Source organism: Nicotiana tomentosiformis, chromosome 4 (assembly GCF_000390325.3).
Source record: "Nicotiana tomentosiformis chromosome 4, ASM39032v3, whole genome shotgun sequence".
NCBI lineage: Eukaryota > Viridiplantae > Streptophyta > Magnoliopsida > Solanales > Solanaceae > Nicotiana > Nicotiana tomentosiformis.
Genome location: NC_090815.1, coordinates 130,811,545 through 130,836,117, shown reverse-complemented (window position 1 = coordinate 130,836,117; position 24,573 = coordinate 130,811,545). Strand labels below are relative to the sequence as shown.

Genomic DNA, 24,573 nt, shown 5'->3' with positions numbered 1-24,573 from the left:
CAAAAAATACCAAATTTTAGGTTTTCAACCAAAATCCCACAATTTCTACTAATTTCCATATTTAACTTCATATATAAACCAAGTATTTAACATAATAATAAGGGGGGATCACTTACCTTGAGTTGCTTGCTGAAAGTCTCCCCTTGAAGCTCTTCAAAATCGCCCAAACCAAATGAAAATGGGAGGAAAATGGTCAAAATCCCGCTTAAAAGCATTCTGCCCAGCCCGACCTTCGCACATGCGGTCTAATAGCCGCTCCTGCGGCTTCGCAGGTGCGGTCCAAATTACGCTCTTGCGGTCCTCAATGCCAAGCCAAGATCTCGCACTTGCAGAAATTTCTTCGCTTATGCGAGCTTTGCAGGTGCGACCTACTATGCGCATCTGCGCAAAGTTTACGCACCAGCGGTGGCTGCCTCGCGCCTGCGCACACGCAAGTGCATTTCTCCAGTTCGCTTCTGCGACTCCCCCAGCTCCAGTCCCTTCTCGCTTCTGCGAGCAATTTGCCGCACCCGCGATCTCTCACTTGCGGCTAAAGTCACACAGGTGCGATTACACCAGAAGCATTAAGCTTCAGAAATTCTTAAGTCCAAAAATCGATCTGTTAACCTTCCGAAATCCACCCGAGACCCTCGGGACCTCAACCAAATATACCAACACGTTACGAACTTAGTCGAGCCTTCAAATCACATCAAAAAACGTCGAATTCATGAATCACACCCCATTCCAAGCTTAGTGAAATTTAGAATTTCAACTTCTATATTCGATGCCGAAACCTATCAAATCACGTCCAATTGACCTCAAAATTTGTACACAAGTCATAATTGACATTACAGACCTACTTCAACTACCGGAATCGGAATCCGACCCCGATAGCAAAAAGTTCACTTTCGGTCAAACTTCTCAAAAACCTTCAAATTTCTAACTTTAGCCAAATGACTCCAAAATGACCTACGGACCTCCACATCTACTTCCGGACGCGCTCCTAATACCGGAATCACCATATGGAGCTATTCCCAAACTCGGATTTCCAAACGGACATTGATAACATTGAAATGTACTTCAACCCAAATTTATGGAATCCTTCCAAAATGCTAACTTCCACAATATGTGCCGAAACGCTCCTGGGGCATCCAAAACCCGATCCGAACATACGCCCAAGTCTAAAATCATCATACGAACCTGCTGGAACCTTCAAATTCCGATTCCGAGGCCGTTTACTCTAAAATCTAATCTTAATCAATTCTTCCAACTTAAAACTTTCGAAATGAGAATTTTCTTTCCAAATCAACTCTGAACTTCCGAAATTTCAATTTCGATCACGCGTACAAGTCATAATACCTGAATCAACGCTGCTCATGGCCTCAAACCGTCGAACGATACGCTAGAGCTCAAAACGACCGATCGGATCGTTACACTACCTACCAAATAAAACAGCCAACCAATCAAACGCCTAATTCACCATCCACAATCAAACACCTAATATCACAACAAACCAAACCAAACACCTAATATCACAACCAAATAACATTCAATTATTAAAATACTAAGTCATATTTCTATTTTAATTTTACATACTAACCAAATCATAATCATGTCTAGAACATAACTGTCTAAAACATAACATGATTATTCAAGTATAAAAACATAAATATTCCAATACAAGTCTATATATTATAACCACGTCATAACATACAACTCAAATAGCTACTCATATTCAGACTGAGTCTCCTCGTCACGATCAGATTCTGCAAACATTCCATCAAACATTCTCAGTGGCATTTTCAAGCTTCTCACTGTCGTTGGGGTTTAACCAATCCATGCTTCTCTAACTGTTAGGTGGTTGTTCTGATTTTCTTACCATATTTAGTTTTCCTATCTATTGAAGGAAAGGGCAACATATTTACCATAATTGGGGTTTTCTTTCCTTATAAGGAAATTATAAATCTCCCATGTTTGGCTAGTCCCTTTTTCTTGTAGGAAAATGTTTGGACTTCTATAAATTGAGGATCATTTCTTTATCATTCAGTAGCATCCACAATATTGCCATATGGGGTTTGAGAGTCTTGTTTAGGGGGAGAACTTTACGGGACACGTGTTAGTGTGTCACTTGTGTTTGCCTCTTCGTGAGGTTGTTCTTTCGATATTTTGTACTCTCTTTTATATAGTGAATTGCTCATCTCCGCCGTGGACGTAAGTAAATTGACCGAATCACGTTAAATATTTGTGTCTCTTTTGGTATATTTTTCTTATGTTGTCTCATTTATCACCGTTCAAGGTTTGCTTACTAGCTTCCGCATGACACCTGATTATTTCGATCCTAATACTAATTTCTCAGACAACTTGCTACAAACCTGTCATGATCGGAAATATTCACTCTTTATGCTACTGAAGATAGATTTCGGACAATTTAATCTACTACAAAAAGATGCAACAAAAGAAAGACCTACATAGAGGAGTCTAACAACCACTATAATAATGCTGATATATTGAATTTGTGGACTCGCTCTTGAAAGTTCTTATACGTATAATACTCTTAGAGGTATTTGATTTGCTTGTAAAAATAAAAGACTTTTGAACTTGTATATTTTGTGTGCCTATAATTAATTATATAAAGATAAATTATTTTTAAATATGAAAAAAGGGTTATTCTTTTTTACATAAACTAAAAAAAGATGGGAGAGAATAATATATACTAGGAGTTATACTAATCCACAAATTCTAGCACGGGCCTACAACCACTGGTATATACATATATACCAACTTTTTCTGCTGGCATGAAACATAGAACATATAGAAAGATTACCCATTTTCACGTAATACGTTGAGAAAAACGCCATCGCCATCCAAATGGCACCTAATTAGCACGTAGGATTAAGTCAGCTTTCACATCCATTTCAAGTTTTCAATGAAGTTGGACGTTACCTTTCAACTCATTGACAAATAAAGAAAACCAATTTGATATTTTGTAGAGAAGCTTTGTTTATTTTATTTCCCTTTGCGTGCCAGAGATCGAAAGAGGCAAGTTTCATGCAAATAGAAGTCAAAGAATGATCAAAATAAAATCTTATCGTTGAAAACAAGTCAAGCAGAATGAAAATGGGGGAAAAGGAGTAGGTAACACAATAAAAAGCATGGAAATAAGCACAATATGAAATCAAATAAAATGAAAAAAACAAAAAGGTCAATGAGAAAGGATTCATATTTTGTGTAGTGAAATCAACAATAACTTTTACACTAATATATTTTATCTTGTCATTATAAATTATTTGTCTTATTTTTTTATATTACTAGATATCTTATTATGTCAATAATCAATAATTTTTGCTTAGATCCTATTTTGTATTAGAAAATCCAGTAAATATACCTAAATATTTAACTGCATTTACACTATCAATATATTTTAACTTGTTATTATAAATTATCTGTCTTATTTTTATATTACTAGATATCTTATTATGTCAATAATAATCAATAATTTTTGCTTAGATTTTATTTTGAATTGAAAAATCCTGTAAATATTTAAATATTTAACTGAGAACTCAATAATTAAGACGAACTATAAATTTGTGGTCAAATTCAAAATTCATAGACTTCAAATTTTGATATCATCTATGAATTCTTTCACATAATCTAATGTGTAAAGTTAATTTATTATATATAAATCAAAATCATAAAGAAATATGTTATTTATTGGAACAAAAAAAAGAGGCTACTTTCGTCCCGAAACGAATGAAAGGGTCTAAAACGCCATGATTAACACATCTAATAGTTGACATGAATTAAACATGACGGTGTACCTTTTGCAAGGAAATGGAAACAACGACTTAAGTGTACTTGTAATCTCCTAGTTCTTCTTATTTGACCCTAAATCGATCGATTTAATCATGAACAGATTGAAGAGAACTCTAACAGGCTTTAGAGTATCGAACCCATATATGTGGCAAAATACGGGGATTACTTGTGACTAGGAGTGAAAGGCCAACCAAGATCGGATATAGCTAGTTGTCCGCGAAATCTATTTCAATAAATTTTAAAAAAAAATCGACATACTCAAGAACTACATAAAGAATGTTTTAAATTACAAAATTCTATAATTAAATTTTCTTAATAAATGTTTAACGAAACTACTGTTAATCTTTTTTTTCAACTCTCCAAACATTAGTAAATTTCATCATTTTTGAACTAAAAGTAGTAGTAATAATTAAAGAACTTGCCATAAAATGAAACTACTTATTAGGTCGCGAGGATCTGGGGATAATCGTTATCACTTATCAATACTTAAGATCGTAATAATCGTTCACAACAACTATTTCCTTAATTATTACAACTAATCCAATTTTAAACAAATCTCATTGTTTGGTCGGAGATTTCCCCAGAACTACTATCGGATATTCCCAGAAAATCCTACGTGTCAGTTACCATCCTTTACCATAATCTCGAAATTTTACCGGTATATCCAGTCAACTAGTCCTTTTGACCTTCATTTCCCGGTTTAATTTATTACAATGTTCTAACATATAAAATAGTCCTATTGTGACCCTCAAAAGTCATGTTCAACTCATTTGGTTAGTTTCATGGTTGTTGCCTTCTCGGAAACTGTAGTTTTTTAGATCTCACTGAAGTTCGCCGCCGACACCTTTGAGGTTGTTATTACAAGTTCTTACAATATTGCTTTGTTCAATCTATGTTCCTTATTTTCATTTTCTGTTTATTTCGATAATATTATAGTTTCTGCAAGTTAAATTTGCATTAATTAAGATTTTGAGAATTTCAGTAGGCGTTTGTCTCGGCCGGCTTGAGTAAGTTGCTTGATTGACTTCATAATTATCAAAATATGAACAATATAGGAAAAACATAAATAAATTGATAAAGGAAAAAAGATCTAACAGTAGTTTGAGTTGATTGTTTGATTAAGTTAATGATTATGACTAATTACTCCTAGTATGTACAATGAACTTGCTCTAGTTTTGTTCAGTTGACCTAGTTTCTCGGGAATATCGTTTGTAGGCTATAGCAAAAATTAGCAGAATGTTGATACCTAGTTGATGTTTCCTGTGATCTGTTGCACATTTTAATTCAATATATTCCTATTCTCAGAGACATTAATTGCTCTTTACATCTCGATTGTGAAGCTTCTGTTAGGTAGTAGTCTTAAAAGTTTACTTATTTCGTTGGTGATATGCAGATCTTTGGATTCAATATTTTCTTGTTGTGTAATATCTTGGGGACTTTTGAAAGTGTCCAAAGATGCCTAGCACTGCGGATGTGTCTCAAAATGGAAATGCAAGACATGTTGAAGCTGCTCCATCCTTGTTTGAAATCGAGGATGATTTGTCTAGGTTGCTGGAAAGACCAAGGCATGTTAATATAGAAAGGAAGAGGTCGTTTGATGAAAGATCTTTCAGCGAAATGTCGATGACTCATTCACCGCCACGCCAGCCATACAAAAATTCGGAGAACTCTTCTCGTGTTTTTGACAATATGGTTGGAGTGTATTCACCAGGAAGGTGGTCTGGCATACACACACCTAGATCAACGTTTGGCTTTGAGCCGCATCCTATAATAGGTGAAGCTTGGGAAGCTTTGAGGCGTTCTATTGTTAATTTCCGCGATCAACCTGTGGGAACTATTGCTGCTATAGATAATTCTGCTGAGGAACTTAACTATGATCAGGTACATTCCTTATCATTCTAGTTCTTGGGTTGATGCTAGCCTGTCTTTATGTTTTCCTTGCCATTTAATATCCCGTTAAGCAGGTTAGTTATGTGCTTCAATGGAACTTCTTTTGACAAATGTCCTTTGAAAAGTAGTACCAGATGTTTCCTTACGTAATAAATAGGAAATGTTGGATCGATATGTCCACATGCCATAGTTATCAGTTATAAATTGAATGGTTTATGGATGTATGATAAGCGGAAGTGGGTTGGACTGCGCAAAACCAGCTAGTTTAATGAATGTGAGCTGGTCTTGGCTGACGACCAACATATGTAGAACTAGTGATTTATCATTTGGTCCAGAAAAAGAAAAGTGAAGTGGCCGCTAACTCTCATGTTATCATTGATGTGAAATATACGCCAATGTCGATCAAACAATTACCTGCTCATCAATCCCAAACTAGTTGGCTATATAAATCCTCTATACCGATGTCGTTCAGCTCAGTCCATTTGTTTCCAAGGCATATTAAGGCTTCTCTAGATCTAATACTTATCCCTATGCAGACCTACAAGTCTTTAATTAGTATATAAGAACTCTTAGCAAACATCAGACCTAATGTGAGTGTAACAAGAACAACTAAGTCTCAAAACCAGCTATTTCGTATCACTAATATGAATCCCTTGCTTCCAATGGGCTCTGTACTTATTTAAGTCGCATTGGTTGATCGTACACCTTTTAAGATGACTTCTACCATGTTGTATTAGGTCTACCTCATTCTCTTTTAGTAGCTTTGATCATCGTAGTATTGCACGTAAGCACTTGTACATTTGGAGGTCTATGTAGAACGCTGTGATCCTTTATATGTTCTACTTGCACGCTGTGATCCTTTATATGTACTACTTGCACGCTGTGATCCTTTATATGTACTACTTGCACGCTGTGATCATTTCTTATCTTGCCTCTTTTTATAACCATACATCCATACATCCATCTTAACATCTTCATTTTCCTGATGGCTTGAGCAATATGAATGTATAAAAGTTTGATGCTGAAGTTCATCCTATATAAGTAATGATCGTAATTTAACATTTGACTTGGCAGGTTTTTGTCAGAGATTTTGTCCCTAGCGCTTTGGCATTCTTGATGAATGGTGAACCTGAAATAGTAAAAAACTTTCTTTTGAAAACCTTGCGCCTCCAATCTCGGGAGAAGAAGATAGACCAGTTCAAGCTAGGTGCTGGAGTCATGCCTGCAAGTTTTAAAGTACTTCACGACCCTGTTAGGAACTATGAGACTATAACTGCAGATTTTGGTGAAAGTGCTATCGGTAGAGTTGCTCCTGTGGATTCAGGCTTCTGGTGGATTATACTACTTCGTGCCTACACAAAGTCTACAGGGGACACTTCTTTGGCTGAGATGCCTGAATGCCAAAGGGGTATAAGGTTGATTCTTGAATTATGTCTTTCAGAAGGTTTTGATACATTCCCAACCCTGCTGTGCGCTGATGGATGCTCTATGATTGATCGCAGAATGGTCAGTCTGATTTACTCTCCTTTCTTTATTGTTTTTTACAAGATCTGAATTAAGGGTCATGTCTTATATTCTGTTTATTAGATATGATCTGTGCTTTGTATGTCAAAGAGATGCTGATATCTATCAAATGTTAATCTTAGAATTGCATTATTTAGCAAACGCATATATATAGAACCTGTCAAAATTCGGACCCAGTAAGCCCGCAGACTTATTACATGCTTGATTTTCTACTTCTTGTTATATGATGCCGGTGATTTTCTCTTCTTCTTAGCCCGCAGACTTATTACATGCTTGATTTTCTACTTTTTTCGTCCTTTTATTTTCCTCTTCTCCCTTTTTTCCATTTTCATCATCGCTGCTGTTTCTGGCTGTAAAAAATATTATTGCTCGTTGTAAACGGCAAAGCCCCACTTTTGACTTAGGCTAATTTAGGCTTCAAACAAGACTTCAGCTGAGATTCTCACATCCTTTGCTAGAATAGAAGCAATGGAAGAGCAAAGGTGTATGTTAAGAAATAGGTTCAATGTGTTCTCTTCCTGCTAAAAGGGCTTTATCAGTTGTTCTCATGTTATAATAACAGTTCTTATCTATTTCATTTTCTATGGAGGCAGTCATGCTTGTTGCAATCTCTAAATTGTTGGCGTGCAATTTAAGCCAAACAAGGAGGCGTAACTGATTCCTTAAGTTGCCATTTGAATATCTGCTTCAGCTTCTTAGAAGTGTCCGAATCTATCTTGATAGTGGCTAAATTATGAAGAAGTTAATCCTCCTCTTACTTGATTAAGCAGTGTTCACTTTACTTCAATAAGGAGACTGCCTTTTTTCTTTTATTTTTCTCCTATTTCAAGTCTTTCATCTTGTACTCCTTCCGCATATTATCTTCTCCTCAGTTCAATGAAACTGACGATGACCACGAGTGAAAAATCTCCATATCGTTTGTATATCATGAATTTTTCAATCATTGCAGTTCAATTTCCTTTTAAATTCCCACTCACTCGATAGACTCGCATGCTTTAAAAACTTTGTTTCATATTTTTGCCAGGGTGTTTATGGTTATCCTATTGAAATACAAGCGCTTTTCTTTATGGCCTTAAGATGCGCCTTGCTTCTCCTTAAACCCGACGAAGAAGGCAGAGAGTGTTGTGATGCAATAATCAAACGCCTTCATGCTTTAAGCTTTCACATGAGAAGTTACTTTTGGTTGGACATAAAGCAGCTGAATGATATATACCGTTACAAAACTGAAGAGTACTCGCACACTGCAGTAAACAAGTTTAATGTGATGCCAGATTCCCTCCCGGAGTGGGTTTTTGATTTCATGCCAAGTCGTGGTGGTTACTTCATCGGAAATGTTAGTCCTGCTCACATGGATTTTCGTTGGTTTTGTTTGGGTAACTGTATTGCAATTTTGTCATCTTTGGCTACACCTGAGCAAGCTTCGGCCATAATGGATCTCGTTGAATCAAGATGGCAAGAGCTAGTAGGAGAAATGCCGTTAAAAATCTGTTATCCCGCTATGGAAGGTCATGAATGGAGGATTGTAACAGGATGCGATCCTAAAAACACTAGTTGGAGTTATCATAACGGTGGAACTTGGCCAGGTTAGATTTTCTTCTCAAGCATTCAACAACCAAAAGTACTTGAATCTATTTAACGTTACTTTCCTATTTCAACCGTGTCATGATGCACAGTGATAGAGATTGCAAGTCTACTTGTTAGGTAGCTTAACAGCTAATTAGCTAATGAATCACAACAATTTCATGCTCTCTCTGTTCCATTTTATGTGACTCTTTCCTTTTAGCGCGTTCCAAAAAGAATGACATCTTTCTATATTAAGAAACAATCTAACTTTTCACTTTCTATTTTACCCTTAATGACGTGATTTTAAGACCATAAGTTCCCAAATTGTTTCCTTCTTTCTTAAACTTCGGTCAAATGCACATACATGAAACAGAGGGAGTACTATTCAGAGGGAGTACTATTCATATTCTCTACTATAAAGGGTAAAGGGTAGTCTGGTGCACAAAGCATCCCATATTCACGTAGGGTTCGGGGAAAGGGTGTGAAGTAGACAGCCTATCCTAATGCAAGCATTAGTGGCTGCTTCCACGGCTCGAACCCGTGACCTGTTGGTCACAAGGAGACAACTTTACCGTTGCTCCAAGGCTCCCCATTCTTGTATTTTCTACTTTGATATTTACAATTCAGTGCTATACTGATTTGTGTGGTTTCTTTGTCTAGTTCTTCTATGGCTCCTTACTGCAGCAGCTATCAAGACTGGTAGACCCCAAATAGCACGACGGGCCATTGAACTAGCTGAATCGCGATTGCTAAAAGATAGCTGGCCGGAATATTATGATGGCAAGCTTGGTCGATTTATCGGAAAACAGGCTCGTAAGTTCCAGACATGGTCGATTGCCGGTTACTTGGTAGCTAGAATGATGTTGGAAGATCCATCTCATTTGGGTATGATAGCACTTGAAGAAGATAAACAGATGAAGCCTACCATGAAAAGATCTGCTTCTTGGACGTGTTAATATCCTTGTATACAATTTCTCTACCAAACAAACATGTTTTTTTTCTTGGAATTCTTAATCATTCTCTTTTAGTTTGTCTAAAAAATATCGAATTTTCTTTGAATTGACCACGAGATTGTACACATTACTCTGTTTTTTTTCTTTCCGGTTAATCTGGTTTTTTTTCTAAGGATGTCCATTGAATGCCAATAGATGTTTGATGTTAGCTGATCTAAGGAGTTGTTAGGTAACTTCTTTTCCATATCTACCCAGTAATCTAAACAGATTGAAGTTTTAGTTCTATACACCGATAAGATAAAGAATATTTATACTATCAGTATAGTTTAATTTGTGATAACAAGTTTGTCACAAGTTTCATATGATATAGCCCTGAGACGTTCACCGAAACTATCTTTTATTTTATCTTTATATAATCATTTTAGAGCTTTGGATTGATATGTTTCTAGATTAGAAATTACGTTTATTCTTCAGGTTTGATATGTTTCTAGATTAGAAATTACGTTTATTCTTCAGGTTTTACTCTGCTTTTTATTGGTCCTCAACAACTACCTCATTGATATGTTTATTGGGCGAAGCGGTGTCACGTGACACCGCTTGGGAAAATTTTACTAGCAGAAGCTAAAACACGTATAAATTGATTGAAGTGACCCCGCTTGACAATTGACATAACCAGGTAAGAAGCTCGTTTGGTCAAGCGCCCCAGTTTTCTAGGATATATCGCGTGTTCGAAACTCCGTGGCAGCGTTTTCTGTTTTAAATTTTTGATAATATAAATAAGCATCGTTTACTGTTTTAAATTTTTGTTAATATAAATAAAATACTTTCCAGTTGGGTTTGAACCATTGATATGTAAGTGTTAAACAAAAGAAACCAATGGGTCAAGAACCAAATACATATGTTCCAGTGACAAAAAATTATTTAAAAGCTTCGAGTTCTAAAGGATGTTGATGCTTCCATAAGTTGGTCTGCTAATTTTTTGTTTTTTTCCTTTATTTTCTCCTTGGCGATGATACCGATTAAGAACAATTTCGGTGATTAATTATGAGTTTTTGAGTGATTGTTTGGTGCCTTTTATAGAACAGAAAGTACATTTAGTATATTTCTAGTGAGGTTATTTTGAATACATTTCAAAAAATATTTTTTTTTTGAAGAAGAGTTGTAATATGATCGAGTTGTGCTTTATTCATATACTAGATGGTTAGTGTGCACGGGCCCAATACTGTAAAATTTGAAATCATCATTCACAATTAACTTTGTTACGATGAGAAATTGCGAAAAAGATACAAAGGCATCATTGAAAAGTTGCACACTTTTAACATACATGAGAGTACTATTTGCATATTCTATTTACATATTGATAAAAATGATGCACTCTACTTCGAATGTTGCACAATTTTTACATCGGAGTTCTATTTACATATTAACAAAAGATATTGACATATGTAGAATTATGAAAAAAGATAAGTTTCAGAACCCGTATAACATAATGTATTAATTAATATGACAATATTACTACCTACCTACCCTTTTAAATCATGTTGTTCAGTCTAGAAATGATATCTTACTACCTGAAAAATCAGGCATTAACCACAAAAAATAATGTATCTGTAGGTACACTAGTCCCTGAAAACAAATTGCTGTGAAATTTGTTAAATTTTTCATAGCTTTCCTGGAGTTGTTTGTAGAAAGCTCCTATTTGGCTTTCACAATTGTTGAAAGACTCCAGGTTGTGAAAGCGATTACTACAATAGATCATTGTAAGTTTTATTGGTAATTGGCATACCTTTTTTCAAGGCATTGTCCTTAATTACCATATATGGTTGTAACTCTGCCTATGAACAAAGGAATCTAATTGTTGAAGAGAAAATTTTAATAAACAAAAAATTCAGGATTTGGTTCAAATAATATCTCCACAAAACTAAGTGAAAGAAAAAACTATCAAAATGTTAAGTTGCCTTGATATTATCGTTATCCCAATGTTCTTCTCAAGCAAATTTCAGAATCAGCTTGACACCCTCTATCCTAGTTAGGCCATTGCAATTTTAACTTCATAATAAAAAAGTTATCAACCTTCTACAAAGTTTTCAACTCTAACAGAAGCAAAGAAGATAAAGAATAATAATATACCAATCCTAACTACTTTTGATGAAACATAATTACACCTCTTGTTATCAAACAAATACTTCTCTGTTTTCAAATGTACCATCAGCCAAATTATTACACAAGAAAATCAAGAAGAGTTACTTTTACCAAAATTGGAGATTGTAACTATCTTCATGTAAACAATGAATAATGACATTATGTGTGTTGAAGCTAGGATGCCTTTCATATTTCAAACTTATCTGGTATTGATTATTGCAAATAATTTAAAAAATCCAGTTGGACAAATATAGAGGTGCACGTCAAAGTTAATTTTATGTAACAAAAGAGTTAACTAAAGAAGATATAATTGATCAAGATTTTAAAGGCAGCCATGGAAGGCCATTTTCAGGTGGTATTATAAATTCTTTTAATAGGTCGATCATCTTCTTTCCTAATCATTATCTCGTGGCTCCTTATTAGGTTCGAGCACAAGCAATTCAAAGGTATTTCTAGAGACAAATTCAACCTTCCGTATTCATTGACAACTTTAAGTCTTCCCTTGTCTTCAGACACTGAGTAACACAACTAAAACCCTTCAAGGTAGAACCTATAAACGGGAAGCAAAAAAGAACAGTCAAGTACTAATTTCCAACATGTAAAGAGAAACAACTTATCACAGTAAAAAAAATGAGGCAATGTAGCAGGGGAGAAAAAGCAAACCACTAAATCTACTATAAAAGTGAAATAAAGACAATACTCGAGCAACAAAATTCTCTGAAATCACACCCAAAATATTAGAACTTTGATACAAGAAGATATTAACTTGAAAAAAGGTAAATACTATGTTCCTAATAGAATATTTTTAAACAATCTTGATTTATTATCATCTCTGACTCTCTAGTATGCAGTTTATGTTTTGTGCTTGATGTTAACCTGTTTGCGAGAAGCGATGAATCTCTTATGATAAGAGAGCTCTGATTGATAGAAACATTGGCAGAATCAGAGCACAAATCATTAGATTATTCAACGTTAATTGAACTATCAGAAAGAAGCCGCATTTTCAATTCAATTCTGCTTCCTCATCTCATGCTAAAGGGCATCTTTTTTCAGGTGGCGTCAGTGATCAGTCTATTTAATTCACGTCTCCTAACCCTTTTGTCAAATTGTATTTCTTCCAATATTTGCTTATTTTTATGATTTTTATTCGTATTCGATATCTCTGCAGCTATTCACGGAATATTCTTCTAAAGAACAAGTCTTTAGAAAAGAGTAAAGTAAAATTTGAGTTGAGAAGACCAAACAAAAAGGAAACAAAAATCAAATTTAACTGAAATCTTAAGCCAATTGCTTAGACCACAACTTAAAGCAGAAAGTATATTAGTAGATATCCTGCATATGAAAACAAATGGCATGAGATATAAAGAGAAACAAAGGGAACACAAAAAAAAAAACTGAAAATAAAGAGCAGCAACAACAAAGGAGAATCGCAAACAAAATATGAAAAATAAAATAGAATAAATAAATAAAATCAAAAATAGAAGAGACACTAACCTAAATTTGTAATACCCAAAGTAGAAAGGTTTGTAATACCCAAAGTAGAAAGGTTGAAAGAAAGAAGCGAGGAGAAGATTGAAAGAGAAGAAGATGCTGAAGAACAATCGAGAAGCAGTCAATTTTTAGAGAACATGAAATATTAATGGAGTTATTGCTTGAATGAAATGATAGTTTTACCCCTGAGCTAAATTTACAGTTATGCCATTGGTCGACCACACTTGGCTTTTCTATATAATAAAATAATATAAATTTGAGTTATACTTTTTTTCTTTCTTTAATATAGAGATTTGTGTATTTTTCCATTATAAAATGGTGACACCGCTTACGAAAAGTGATGCATATATCATTAAGGAATTTTCGTGATTAAGGCAATGTTTTTAAGATTTTTATCATTTAGTGATCACAACTTGTTCCCTCTAAATAGAAAATCAAAGATACTTTCATACGCTTGGAACCATTCAAAGTTTTCTTTTTCTTTTTCTATTAAAAGTTTAGACTTGGCCAAACCCATATGCACCCCATTCAACTTGGCTCCATTTTTTATTTTGACATTGAATTTTTACATACCTATACACTATTGGAAACTTTATTACCCTCCCTACTTAAGTTTCAATTTAATTACATCCTATATACAAATTTACCAATTATATATACTTTAGGAATTAAATGAGTATCCCTTTATATTAGGAATCAATTATTTCCATCCTTATTCTCTCTCTCTCATGCTCTCTCTCTCTCTCTCTCTCTCTCTCTCTCTCTCTCTCTCTCTCTCTCTCTCTCTCTCTCTCTCTCTCTCTCTCTCTCTCTCTCTCTCTCTCTCTCTACGTCTCTCTCTATCTCTCAATCCCTAATTCCAGTAATGTAGAGCAAAAGAAAAGAGAGCAGCAATTCTACCATTGACATCCATTAAAAAGCTTTAAAGTTTTGAATTCGAATTTGGGTTTTAAAAAAATATTATTTGTTTGAATTGGGTGTTGTTGCAAACAATTGAGAATTCTCTCTACGTCTCTCTCCATCTCTCAATCCCTAATTCCAGTAATGTAAAGCAAAAGAAAAGAGAGCAACAATTCCACCATTGACAGCCATTAAAAAGTTTTGAAGCTTTGAATTCGAATTTGGATTTTCAAAAATCATTATTTGTTTGGATTTGGTGTTGTTGCAAACAATTGAGAATATGATTTGGAGTTTATATCTCAATTTTGAGGGTATTTTGGTGAAGATTAGACTTGATTTTGGCTGAATTTTAGATTGAAACTCGAAAAAGAAGAAGAAGAAGAAGAAGAAGAAGACATGACATACATTATACTTATAAAATTGTAGTAAAATTATATTATATATATATATATATTTTTTTTAATTTAACTATTGTATGAAAGTTGAACAATATTGTATAAAAATTATATTTAAGTTATGTGATATTGTAGTTGTATATAACTGAGTAAAAATAATGTATGAAAATTGTAGATAAGTTGTAGATAAGTTGTATAATATATAATTAGTTGTATGAAATTTATTTTTACTATGTATAAATCAGATACAAAATATACAAAAGACATATTGTATAAAATTTGTATAAAAATTATATTTACGTGGTATGATATTGTAGTTGTATATAACTGGGTAGAAATAATGTATGAAAGTTGTAGATAAGTTGTAGATAAATTATAGATAAATTGTATAATATATAATTAGCTGTATGAAATTTATTTTTAATATGTATAAATCAGATACAAAATATACAAAATACATATTGTATAAAATTTGTATACAAATTGTATTTAAGTATAAGCATACTCTTAACTGCGTGAGTAAATATAAGCATTTACTAAATGTAAGGATAACTTAACTGACCAAAGTGTAAAGCCGCATCCGTTTACATTAAAAGAAGATTTAATTACAACAAATTAATGCTCTGAAGTCTAAAGTTGTTTCAATAGGACAAACACATACCCCCCTTAGATTAAGAAGTTCAGTTTTTCTAATTATTAGGAATAGTAATTTTTAAACTCTAAATCACATTGGAGATTGGTATTATGTAGTCAAATTTTCAACCACGTTTTTATATAATATTCTTAATTTAAAGGATGGTTGGATTTTTTCCAGCTATTATCTCTATTATTTACATGTTTACGTATTTAGAAGTCCCATTAGCTACTGTACCGCACAAAACTTCCAAATTGTAGGAGTGCCATTGAATAAATAACGGAATAACTTCATAAACACATGAAGATACTGAAAAACTGACAATTATTCAATAGACTACATCTCTCTCAATTATCATCACAAAAAGAACTCGAAGGGATTTGAATTTGTCAGGTTTGTGAGTTTAATTGAAATTATATGAAGCTTCAACTTGAGGAGAGAAAAAGGTATAACGGAAGATCCGGAGAGAAAAGGGGAAAGAGGAGAGAAAAAAAGAAAAAAGGTATAACTAAATCCCTTGATTGAAAAAACAAATAATGGATTGGGGCCTTTTAAGGTGGATTGTATATATTTTGTAACTAAAATATGTTTAGGTCGGGTAAATACCAATACATGTATATTTTTCGTAATAAGGTTTCGAATAGTGTATAGGAATGAAAAAATCTCTTTTGGCACTCTATCTCAACCCTGTTCCATTTTGGCCCTCCAACTTTATTTCTTGTGTTTCATTTTAATACAAAAGTTGAAACTAGTGCAAAAAAATATAGCGCATGTGTATATACAAATCTGAGGTGTAATAAATATCCAATTAAATGTTGTCACCTGGTTTGTTCCTTCTTTATTTCATATAAACTTAAAGTTTGAAGTGAATCCATGTCTAAAAAAAATTATTTTTTCATAATGGAATGGATATTTGTTCTTGTGGATTTCAAGTTGAACCGAAAGTATCATAGACACCAAGAAATTCGAGCCGGGTATTTTAGTATTGACCCGTTTGACAAGGATAAACAATATTTAATTGGATATTTATTACACCTCAGATTTGTGTATACACACGCGCTATATGTTTTTGCACTGGTTTCAGTTTTTGTGTTAAAATAAAACATAAGAAGCAGAGTTGGAAGGCCAAAATGGAACAAGCCCGAGATAGAGTGCCAAAATAAAAAATGAGACAAAGTTGAATGTGCTGCATATGTATTTGGCCTTTAGACTTTTTAGTTTAAAACACATATTTTAAAAAAAAATAAAAAATTCTTAAACCTACTATACTAGTGAAAATGGTCCCCTCAGAATTGGGGACCTATTAGTGATGAAACTTTGATTTAAGAAATAGACATTATCTACAAACGTTTTAAATGTTTGGGCAATGATGGAATACCTAAATTATCCTTTTAGGCACCCTTAATCAAACCATACGTCAAAGCATGGGTTTAACCAAAGTGCACGATGCTATGCCTAAAATTTCTATGTATAGGAAAAGTTAACAGCAGGCAATAGATTATTAGGCTTTTTCTGCATTTGGTGTTGGAATCTATTATTCAGAGCTAAGAAAAGCTGGCACAATAGTAAGACAATGACTATAAGCAGCACACCAGAAGCATTGTCTGTTGATTATCTATTTATAACAATAACTTTTTTTTTCTGTTGATTATCTATTTATAACAATAACTTTTTTTTTTTTACTCACTAAAAACATTGACATATCGATGTATTAATCTTAGCTGCTAGTTTCATAAATGAAGATGGATCATAGTTGTTGTGTGATTTCAGGATTAAGTTCATATGGATCTGGGACTCGTGTACAGTCAAACCTCTCGATAACAGTTTCATTTGTTCCGAATATTTTTGGATGTTATAGCGAAGTGCTGTTATAGAGAACATATATATTATAACATAACATAAAAATTAGTTCCGAAAAAATTTGACTTTTATAGTGAAGTGTTGTTATATAGGGGTAATGTTATAGAGAGGTCTGACCGTATATATCTTTAGTATAAGATTAATATATATACATGATGAAATTGCATTGAAGTCGAAATCTATATGATGGAAGGTTAATTTTATATATAGTCAATCAACTTTTTTCACTATAACAATATAATTTAAAATTATTTGTATCAAATTAAAGTAATTGAATTATGTGTGTTCAATTGCTCAATGATCGGAAGGCCAAATTTCCAACATCTCTTTTATGACACATTACTTGCTATGTCATCGCTCTATCGAAAAAAAAGTGTCTTATCTTTAATAGAATATTCATTTGCTTGAGCCAAAAAAGTGATTTAATTTGGTCTACCACAATTATGGTCGTTGCCGGGCTAAATGCACAAACCACCATTCTTAGGACTGCTATTTAAGAATTAACCAATACTTATTTTTTTCGGAAATTTTGAACTTAAAATCTTAATTTCATAACAATTGAGGACATCTGCTTTCCTTAAATTAGACTAGAAAATTAAAATTTAAAATGCATTGGCTAATTCCTAAATATCAGTCCTTTAAAGTGGCTACCTTCGTGCATAGGATAACATAGGTCCTATAATCCTAGTTTGGACCAGGCTAATATTAGTTTAACTTTACACCACCTGCCCACCTCAGTTATGGCCCAAAAGAAAGAAAAAAGAAAAGAAATTAAACAAAAAGAAAAATGAATAACATTTTTTGCGCTCTTTGTTTTGAAATGCATATATATGGTGCTTCTTGCTCCTATCATTTCTGTCATAGAAGTATTCAAACGAAAGAGAGATCAATCTGAATAGTTTTACAAAGGCATGGGCATCTCAAAGTACAAGGCTCTTATTGCCTCACTAATCTTTCTAATTCTTTTTCTCTTATCTGCTGCAGAAGATCATGAGCTTAGCAGCAGTAATAATATTGATGCAATATCAAAATCACTCAAAGCTCGTCCGCATACAATAGGTATGCACTCCTTCCTTCTATCTCATCCCATTCTTTCAATTTTATCGTTTTCTTGCTGTCTTCCTTCCTTGAGCCCGGGTCTATCGGATACAGTCTCACAACCTTTAAAATAGGGATAAGGTTTGCGTACACACTATCGTCCCTAGACTCCAAGTCACTTATGGGTTTATACTTGGTTTGTTGTTGATGTTGTTATTTTCTGGCTATGTTGCTCCGACCAGGGGCGGATTTAGGGAACCCCATTCGCCGAAAAATTACACTGTATATATACGCCAAAATCTGTTTTTTTTTACCTCTATATATTATGTTTTAAATCCCCTTGACACAGCCCAAAAGTATAGCTTAGTGGTCAAGGGGTTCAAAACCTTTAATTTATAAGGTCATTGGTTCAATTCCCAGTAGCTATAGTCTTTTTTAACTTTTTTCTTTTTTGAACCCTTTATCGAAAATCTTGCCTCTACCACTGGCTCCGACTTTTGAAAAATGCTGTTGCATGCCTCCGTGTCAGATCCTCAAAGTAGCAGTTTTAGAGGATTCGACACGCACCCGACAACATTTTTAAAGAGTGCGAGCAACATATATAGTTTTCCAATATTAATTTGGTGTTAGGCTAAACCTAAGGTAATAAGTAGTTGCTAGTACTAATATTAGTGATGATTGTTTGTTGAACAGATTGTGGAAAGGAATGTACGAGGAGGTGCAAGTTAGCATCTAGACAGAAAATGTGCAAGAGGGCATGTGGGACATGTTGTGCCCGTTGCAACTGCGTGCCGCCAGGAACTTCTGGAAATGAGAATGTCTGTTCATGCTATTCTACTATGATTACTCATGGCAATAGACGCAAATGCCCTTAGTACGTACTTGTGCTTTTAATTATATGCACGTGCACCCACTACTTATATGCTAGAATTGTTTATGTGCGCGTTTAAAAAATAAGATAGAGTATGTGTTTAAAGGGTTTGTATGATCAAGTGAAGAGCTGTTGATGCTGCTGCGAGCAAATGGAATACAAAGAATTTCACAACTTTTTATACGAACTCCACAACTATATATGCCAACTCTATAATGTAGATATTGCTTACATAGCTTTAACTTTATTTACCTTAAAAAATAGCATGAATAAATACAGAATTTTCATCATTGATTCCTTATTCATATGTTTGGGTTCAATACTTCAATGGTGCAATTTGGAATATGAATGATAACCACCATATATTGGACCACCAATAGTATTTGTGGCGACTTTGTCATGGTGGCCATAAGAGTTGCAACTGAAAATATAAATATTATTTGTGTTTGTGGCGACAATAGTCTCATCTAAAAGTCAAATAGGTCACCACTAAAAGGTCGAATAACTCGCTGGTAGAAAAAGTGACTTACCTAAAGGGAATTTTTTTGGTCGCGTAACTGTTCTCTTTTGCAGCAACCTTAGTCGCCAGTAAATATTAACTGGGTCGCCACTAAAAACCAAACGCCTTGTAAAGTTGGTATTCCTTTCCGATCTACCTAAAATTTATTATTTTAAACTTTTTGGTCGCATAATTGTGCCCTTTTTAGAAATTTAGTTGCTACTAAATTATGATTAGGTTGTCATTAAAGTCAATATTCATTAGCAACCTGCCTAAAATCTATTTATTTTTATTTTTCTGGTCGCGTAACTGTTTACTTTGTATAGTAACTACAGTCGCTATTAAAAGTCAACTAGTTGTGTCATTGTTCATTGACAACCTATTTAAAATCTATTTTTTGAAGTCTTTTGTCGTGTACTTCTTTACTTTTTTTTGTAGCAACTTTAATCGCCGTTAATGTGTATTTTCATTGGTGACTCTCAGAAGTTATCACAAAAATATTTAGTTTCACTAAAACCCTAAGGTTGCCACTAGAAACATAAAGGCGACTTTCTGAGTTCTTGTTGCGACTTTTTGGTTTACACTTACCGTTACTGTTTATTCAGTGAATATAATCATATGAGACAAGGGAGAATAGACAAATGAAATATAAGGAATTTTACAACTTTTTATATGAACTCCAAGCTATATATGCCCACCTAATAATGCAGATATTGCTTACATAGCTTTATTAACTTTAAGTGCCTCAAAATTGCATGAATAAATACTGAATTTTCGATCATTGATTCCTTTTTTTTTATCTTTGGGTTCAATACTTCAATTGTGCATTTGAATATGAATGATAAACACCATATATTGGACCACCAACGAGCTGGCAGCTTATTCAATAATATTTTAAATAGTAATAATTTTATTCGAGAAGAAGATTTATGCACGTTTCAACAAAACTTTCGCTTAATATCTCTTGTAACATTAACACTCCAAGCTTATGTGGTTATGGATCCAAAGTTGTCCATTCAATTTATTATTTTACCACAATTTTAATTCTTTCTTTTTAATTCGATTATTTTATTTTCTAAAGCTACAGGGTCGATAACTTTTTTGGTTTTATCGAACTAAGTTATCCAAATTAAGGTCTTAGTTCATCAATAATATTATTATACCATTATGCCACCATTTAGATTATTGCCAACACGACATTAGAAAGGAACAAGAAAATGTGGTCTTTTGCTCTTAATTTTACAGCTATTGCTTTCTATGATGTATGTGGAATTCTAAAATGTAGCTCTATAGCATTTGGGCCAAAGTTATAGAATCATTATGACATAGCCTTGAAGCGCTCAACGGAATTACCTTTTTAACTTTATATAATCATTTTAGAGCTTTGGATTGATATGTTTTTAGATTAGAAATTACATATATTCTTCAGGTTTTACTCTATTTTTCATTGGTCATCAACAACCACCTCATAGGTCGGAAAAAACTCTAGTCTTCTTCCCTACACATGCATGTTTTCTTTTTATAGTTAATCATCGAAAAAATTATATTTTAGGTTACAAGTATATTATTTTTATTATGGTAATCTCCAAACTCTAGCAAAAAGAAAGCAAGGGAAGGAGTGTGAAGAAAGATCATTTTTCACTTAAAAGAAGGAGAGAAAATACAACCATTACAAGCTCATTTATTTTATTATATATTTTATTTTAAATATGCATATTTCATACATCAAGACTTTGGTGACAACAACAACGTTGAGATGTGTCACATCCTCCATTTGAAAAACCTTGGCCTTTGCATTCAAAGTTGCAGTCCTCCGCTGTGAAGTCAGCTGTGCATGCCTTAAAGCAAAATGGCCTACCTGAATCATTTATATGACCTGTCACCCAAAAAAATTAGTTTAAATTTTTATAAAAGAAAAAGGGAAAATATTAACAAACAAAAGTAAAAAAAAAAAAAAAGTTTATTAAAGGATCTTATGTATTTACCAAGAGAATTTGATGCAGTTGAAAATGAGACAAGTAGGAGAAGGAAAACAACTAAGAACTTAGGGAACTCCATTTGCAGCTTATTCTGTGTTGATATATATGATTAGAGTTTAGACTTGGCACAAAATAGAGAAAAAAAATATACACTATTTATAAGGGGTAAATTTACAAAAGGAAGGGAATTTAGCCATTTTTAGATTGAGAGCAATCTTGAGAAAAAAGGTTAGTAATTTATTAGGAAAAAAACTGTTAGAATCTTTTCTATTTACAAAAGGTAGGATATTTAAGCATTTTGAGATTACTACCATCTTGAGGAAAGGTTAGTCATTTATTAGGTAAAAAGCTGCTAGAATCATTTTTGTACATGAGGAATGAGGAATGGCATTTAAGAATTTTAATTGACTAGGAAATAATTTAACCAATTTTGTAATATCCCAACCTTTTATTTTGATTTTTTGAGTGCTTAACCGTGTTTTGAACATGTCGTGAAGTTGCTATAAGCCATATACTATAGTTCGTAATGCAGTAGACTGAAACGTCGAGTTTTTTATTTATTATCTCATCTCGTGTTCCCACGTTAAATCAATTTTCACCCAAGTTGGACCCGTTTCAAATTGATTGAAGTTCAAGTTCCTTACTAAACATAATTCCAATGCAAATTCAAGTGCCATGAGTTCAGCACCTTCATTTGAACAATGTCTGAAAATAGCACGAGCTAGCCAGTTTTTGGACTGGTAATTGAAAAATAGCCAGCGTTTGTAAAGTCATTAAAAAAAGGCCACTATTTTGCTGAAACTCAAAAAGTTCCAGCATAATATGCGGGATTATAGAGTTTCTGCATATAAAATTCAGCATATTATGTTGGAACTCCAGCACACAGAAAGTTCCAGTATAATATGTTGGATTATGGAATTCATGCATATCAACTTCTCGCATATTATGTTGGAACTTCAACACATTATGAAAATTCCAACACATTATGTTGGAAGCTCATATGTAAAAAAATTCTAGCTCGAGCATATTATGCTGGAATATTTCTGGATTTTTAAGGTGTTTTTGTTCAAATTTTAACTTTACATGAAAAAGTGGCTAAATTTTGATTACTTTTGAAGCTGTGGCTATTTTTCAATTACCAGTTGTAAATCTCGCTATTTTTTATTTTTTAAAACCATTTTGAGGTGTATTCCAGGCCATCTTTTTATGGGCTCCAAATACATACGACCCAAAAGCTTGGGCTCATGATGAGATTTTCAGATATTTTACGGATAGATCTTTAATTTATAATTTTATAGATTTCTGCATAATCTAACTATTTTATATTTTGAGTAATAATGTAGTTTTATGGATCATGGAGTAGTGTATTCTTCAAATGGATAAGTTTCATTAAGTCTTAATTTTATATCAAATATAATTAGTATTGCAATGTTATGTCTAATTTCATAAATTCAAATAAGATCAGACGACAAAAGTAATCAATATGATTGGTTTGTCAAGTATACATTAGAAAAAAAATTGAAAAATACCAGTATTAGAGGTATGACAGCTAAATAATTTCAAATAAAATGAGACGACATAAATACTTAGAAAGCATGAATTTGTTTATCAAATTTAGGCTTAAGAAAAGAAGGGGCAAAACGACTAATAGAAATATTAATATTTAATAATTGAATAAATAAGCTAATAAAAGTAACTTAAAAGCATAGATGACTTTAGGAATAGGAATAAGTTTAGAAGTTATAAATTTTGTCTAAAGAAAAATTATGAGAGTTTAATGATTTGTGAGTGTTAAGGATTTCAAATCCTACAATTAAGATGCACTCTTTAACTGCAACTTCAATTTCGAATTCTCTCCGATTCCAGATCAAATTTTAACCTCGATTCAACTATAAATATCCATTTGCAAACTATTAAATAATGACCTTTTTAGGCAAATTTTTATTTAAGCAAAACAAAATGATTTATGTTATGTTATAATATATGTTTTCTATAACAACACTTCACTATAGCAGCAAAAAAATATCGAAACAAACGAGGTTGTTATAGAGAGGTTTGGCTGTATTAGAGTCTAGGTTAACGTGCATTTTGGCATCATAATCCCCATCGCCACTTTTACTTGTTAAAAACAGCTGACTTATAGCCCGTTTGCAGAGGCGAATCCACGTGGAGGGGCATGGGGCACGTGAACCCATGCTCCCCTCCCTCTAGCTATGTATCACAGTGGTATTTTTCGGATAAATTACTTAATTTGCCATGTGGGAACCCATGGTCAAAAGAATATTTGGTGTAGTGGTAGATTTGTGCACCATTGGCCCCTAGGTCTAGTGTTCGAATCCCAGTTCCCTATCTTTCATCCTGTTTTTGGGTTGTTCAATCATTGAGTTTCAAAAACTCTAAAAAATGAAATTTAAATTAATTTGAATATTTTCAATTTCAAGTTCCCTCTTTTTTCATTTACCACTCTCTTTTTGATTAGTTATTTAATTTTACTATATCGAGCTTAGTATTTGTAACTATAAATAACGATGTTATCATTTATTGATATTTGTCTATGGAATGATAAGTTTTTGTAATAACAATATTGATTGTTCTTTTCTTGTCAAGTTGTTGTCAGCTCATGGTAAAATTTTAGAAAATCAAATCAAACGGTGGTCGGGTAGTGGTGCACCCATCCTCCTGAAATCCTGGATCCGCCTCTGCCCGTTTGGCCAAGCTGGAAAAATCATATTATTTTGAGAAGTATTTTTTTTCCAAAGTACTTTTGGTGAGAAGTAGTTTGTATTTGGCTGATTAATTTAAAAAGTACTTCTAAGCAGCAATTAGTGTTTGACCAAGTTTTTAAAAAAGTGCTTTTAAATATATTTTTCTCAAAAGTGCTTCTCGGAAGAAGCTATTTTTTTCTGTTTCTCCAAAACTGCTTCTGCTTCTCCTCAAAAGCATTTTTCCCCTCCTAGAAGCTTGGCCAAACACTTCAAATAAAGATTTTTTTTTAAAAAAGCACTTTTGAACTAGGAGAAGCTTGGCCAAAGAGGCTATTAG

At 33.3% G+C, this 24,573-nt stretch overlaps 1 protein-coding gene and 1 long non-coding RNA gene across 2 annotated transcripts; both read left to right on the top strand.

The window, feature by feature from the left end:
• Positions 1–4,510: 4,510 nt before the first annotated feature.
• Positions 4,511–9,894, top strand: LOC104110997 (probable alkaline/neutral invertase D). The gene is made up of 5 exons (XM_009620585.4): positions 4,511–4,643; positions 5,186–5,673; positions 6,757–7,188; positions 8,231–8,789; positions 9,430–9,894. Exons 2-5 carry the CDS (start codon positions 5,248–5,250, stop codon positions 9,723–9,725), a joined length of 1,713 nt encoding a protein of 570 aa, XP_009618880.1. The 5' UTR covers positions 4,511–4,643; positions 5,186–5,247; the 3' UTR covers positions 9,726–9,894.
• Positions 9,895–18,000: 8,106 nt separating this feature from the next.
• LOC104111000 (uncharacterized) lies at positions 18,001–19,240 on the top strand. Its single transcript, XR_011415662.1, has 2 exons — positions 18,001–18,203; positions 18,876–19,240. It is a non-coding gene; the product is annotated as an uncharacterized lncRNA (long non-coding RNA).
• The last annotated feature ends 5,333 nt before the right edge of the window (positions 19,241–24,573 follow it).

Excerpts from the sequence above, each read along its gene's own strand:
- LOC104110997 (XM_009620585.4), top strand. The coding sequence starts at position 5,248 with ATGCCTAGCACTGCGGATGTGTCTCAAAATGGAAATGCAAGACATGTT. Across the intron at positions 7,189-8,230 it reads CTATGATTGATCGCAGAATG|GGTGTTTATGGTTATCCTAT; the intron begins GTCAGTCTGATT and ends TATTTTTGCCAG. Across the intron at positions 8,790-9,429 it reads TAACGGTGGAACTTGGCCAG|TTCTTCTATGGCTCCTTACT; the intron begins GTTAGATTTTCT and ends TTCTTTGTCTAG.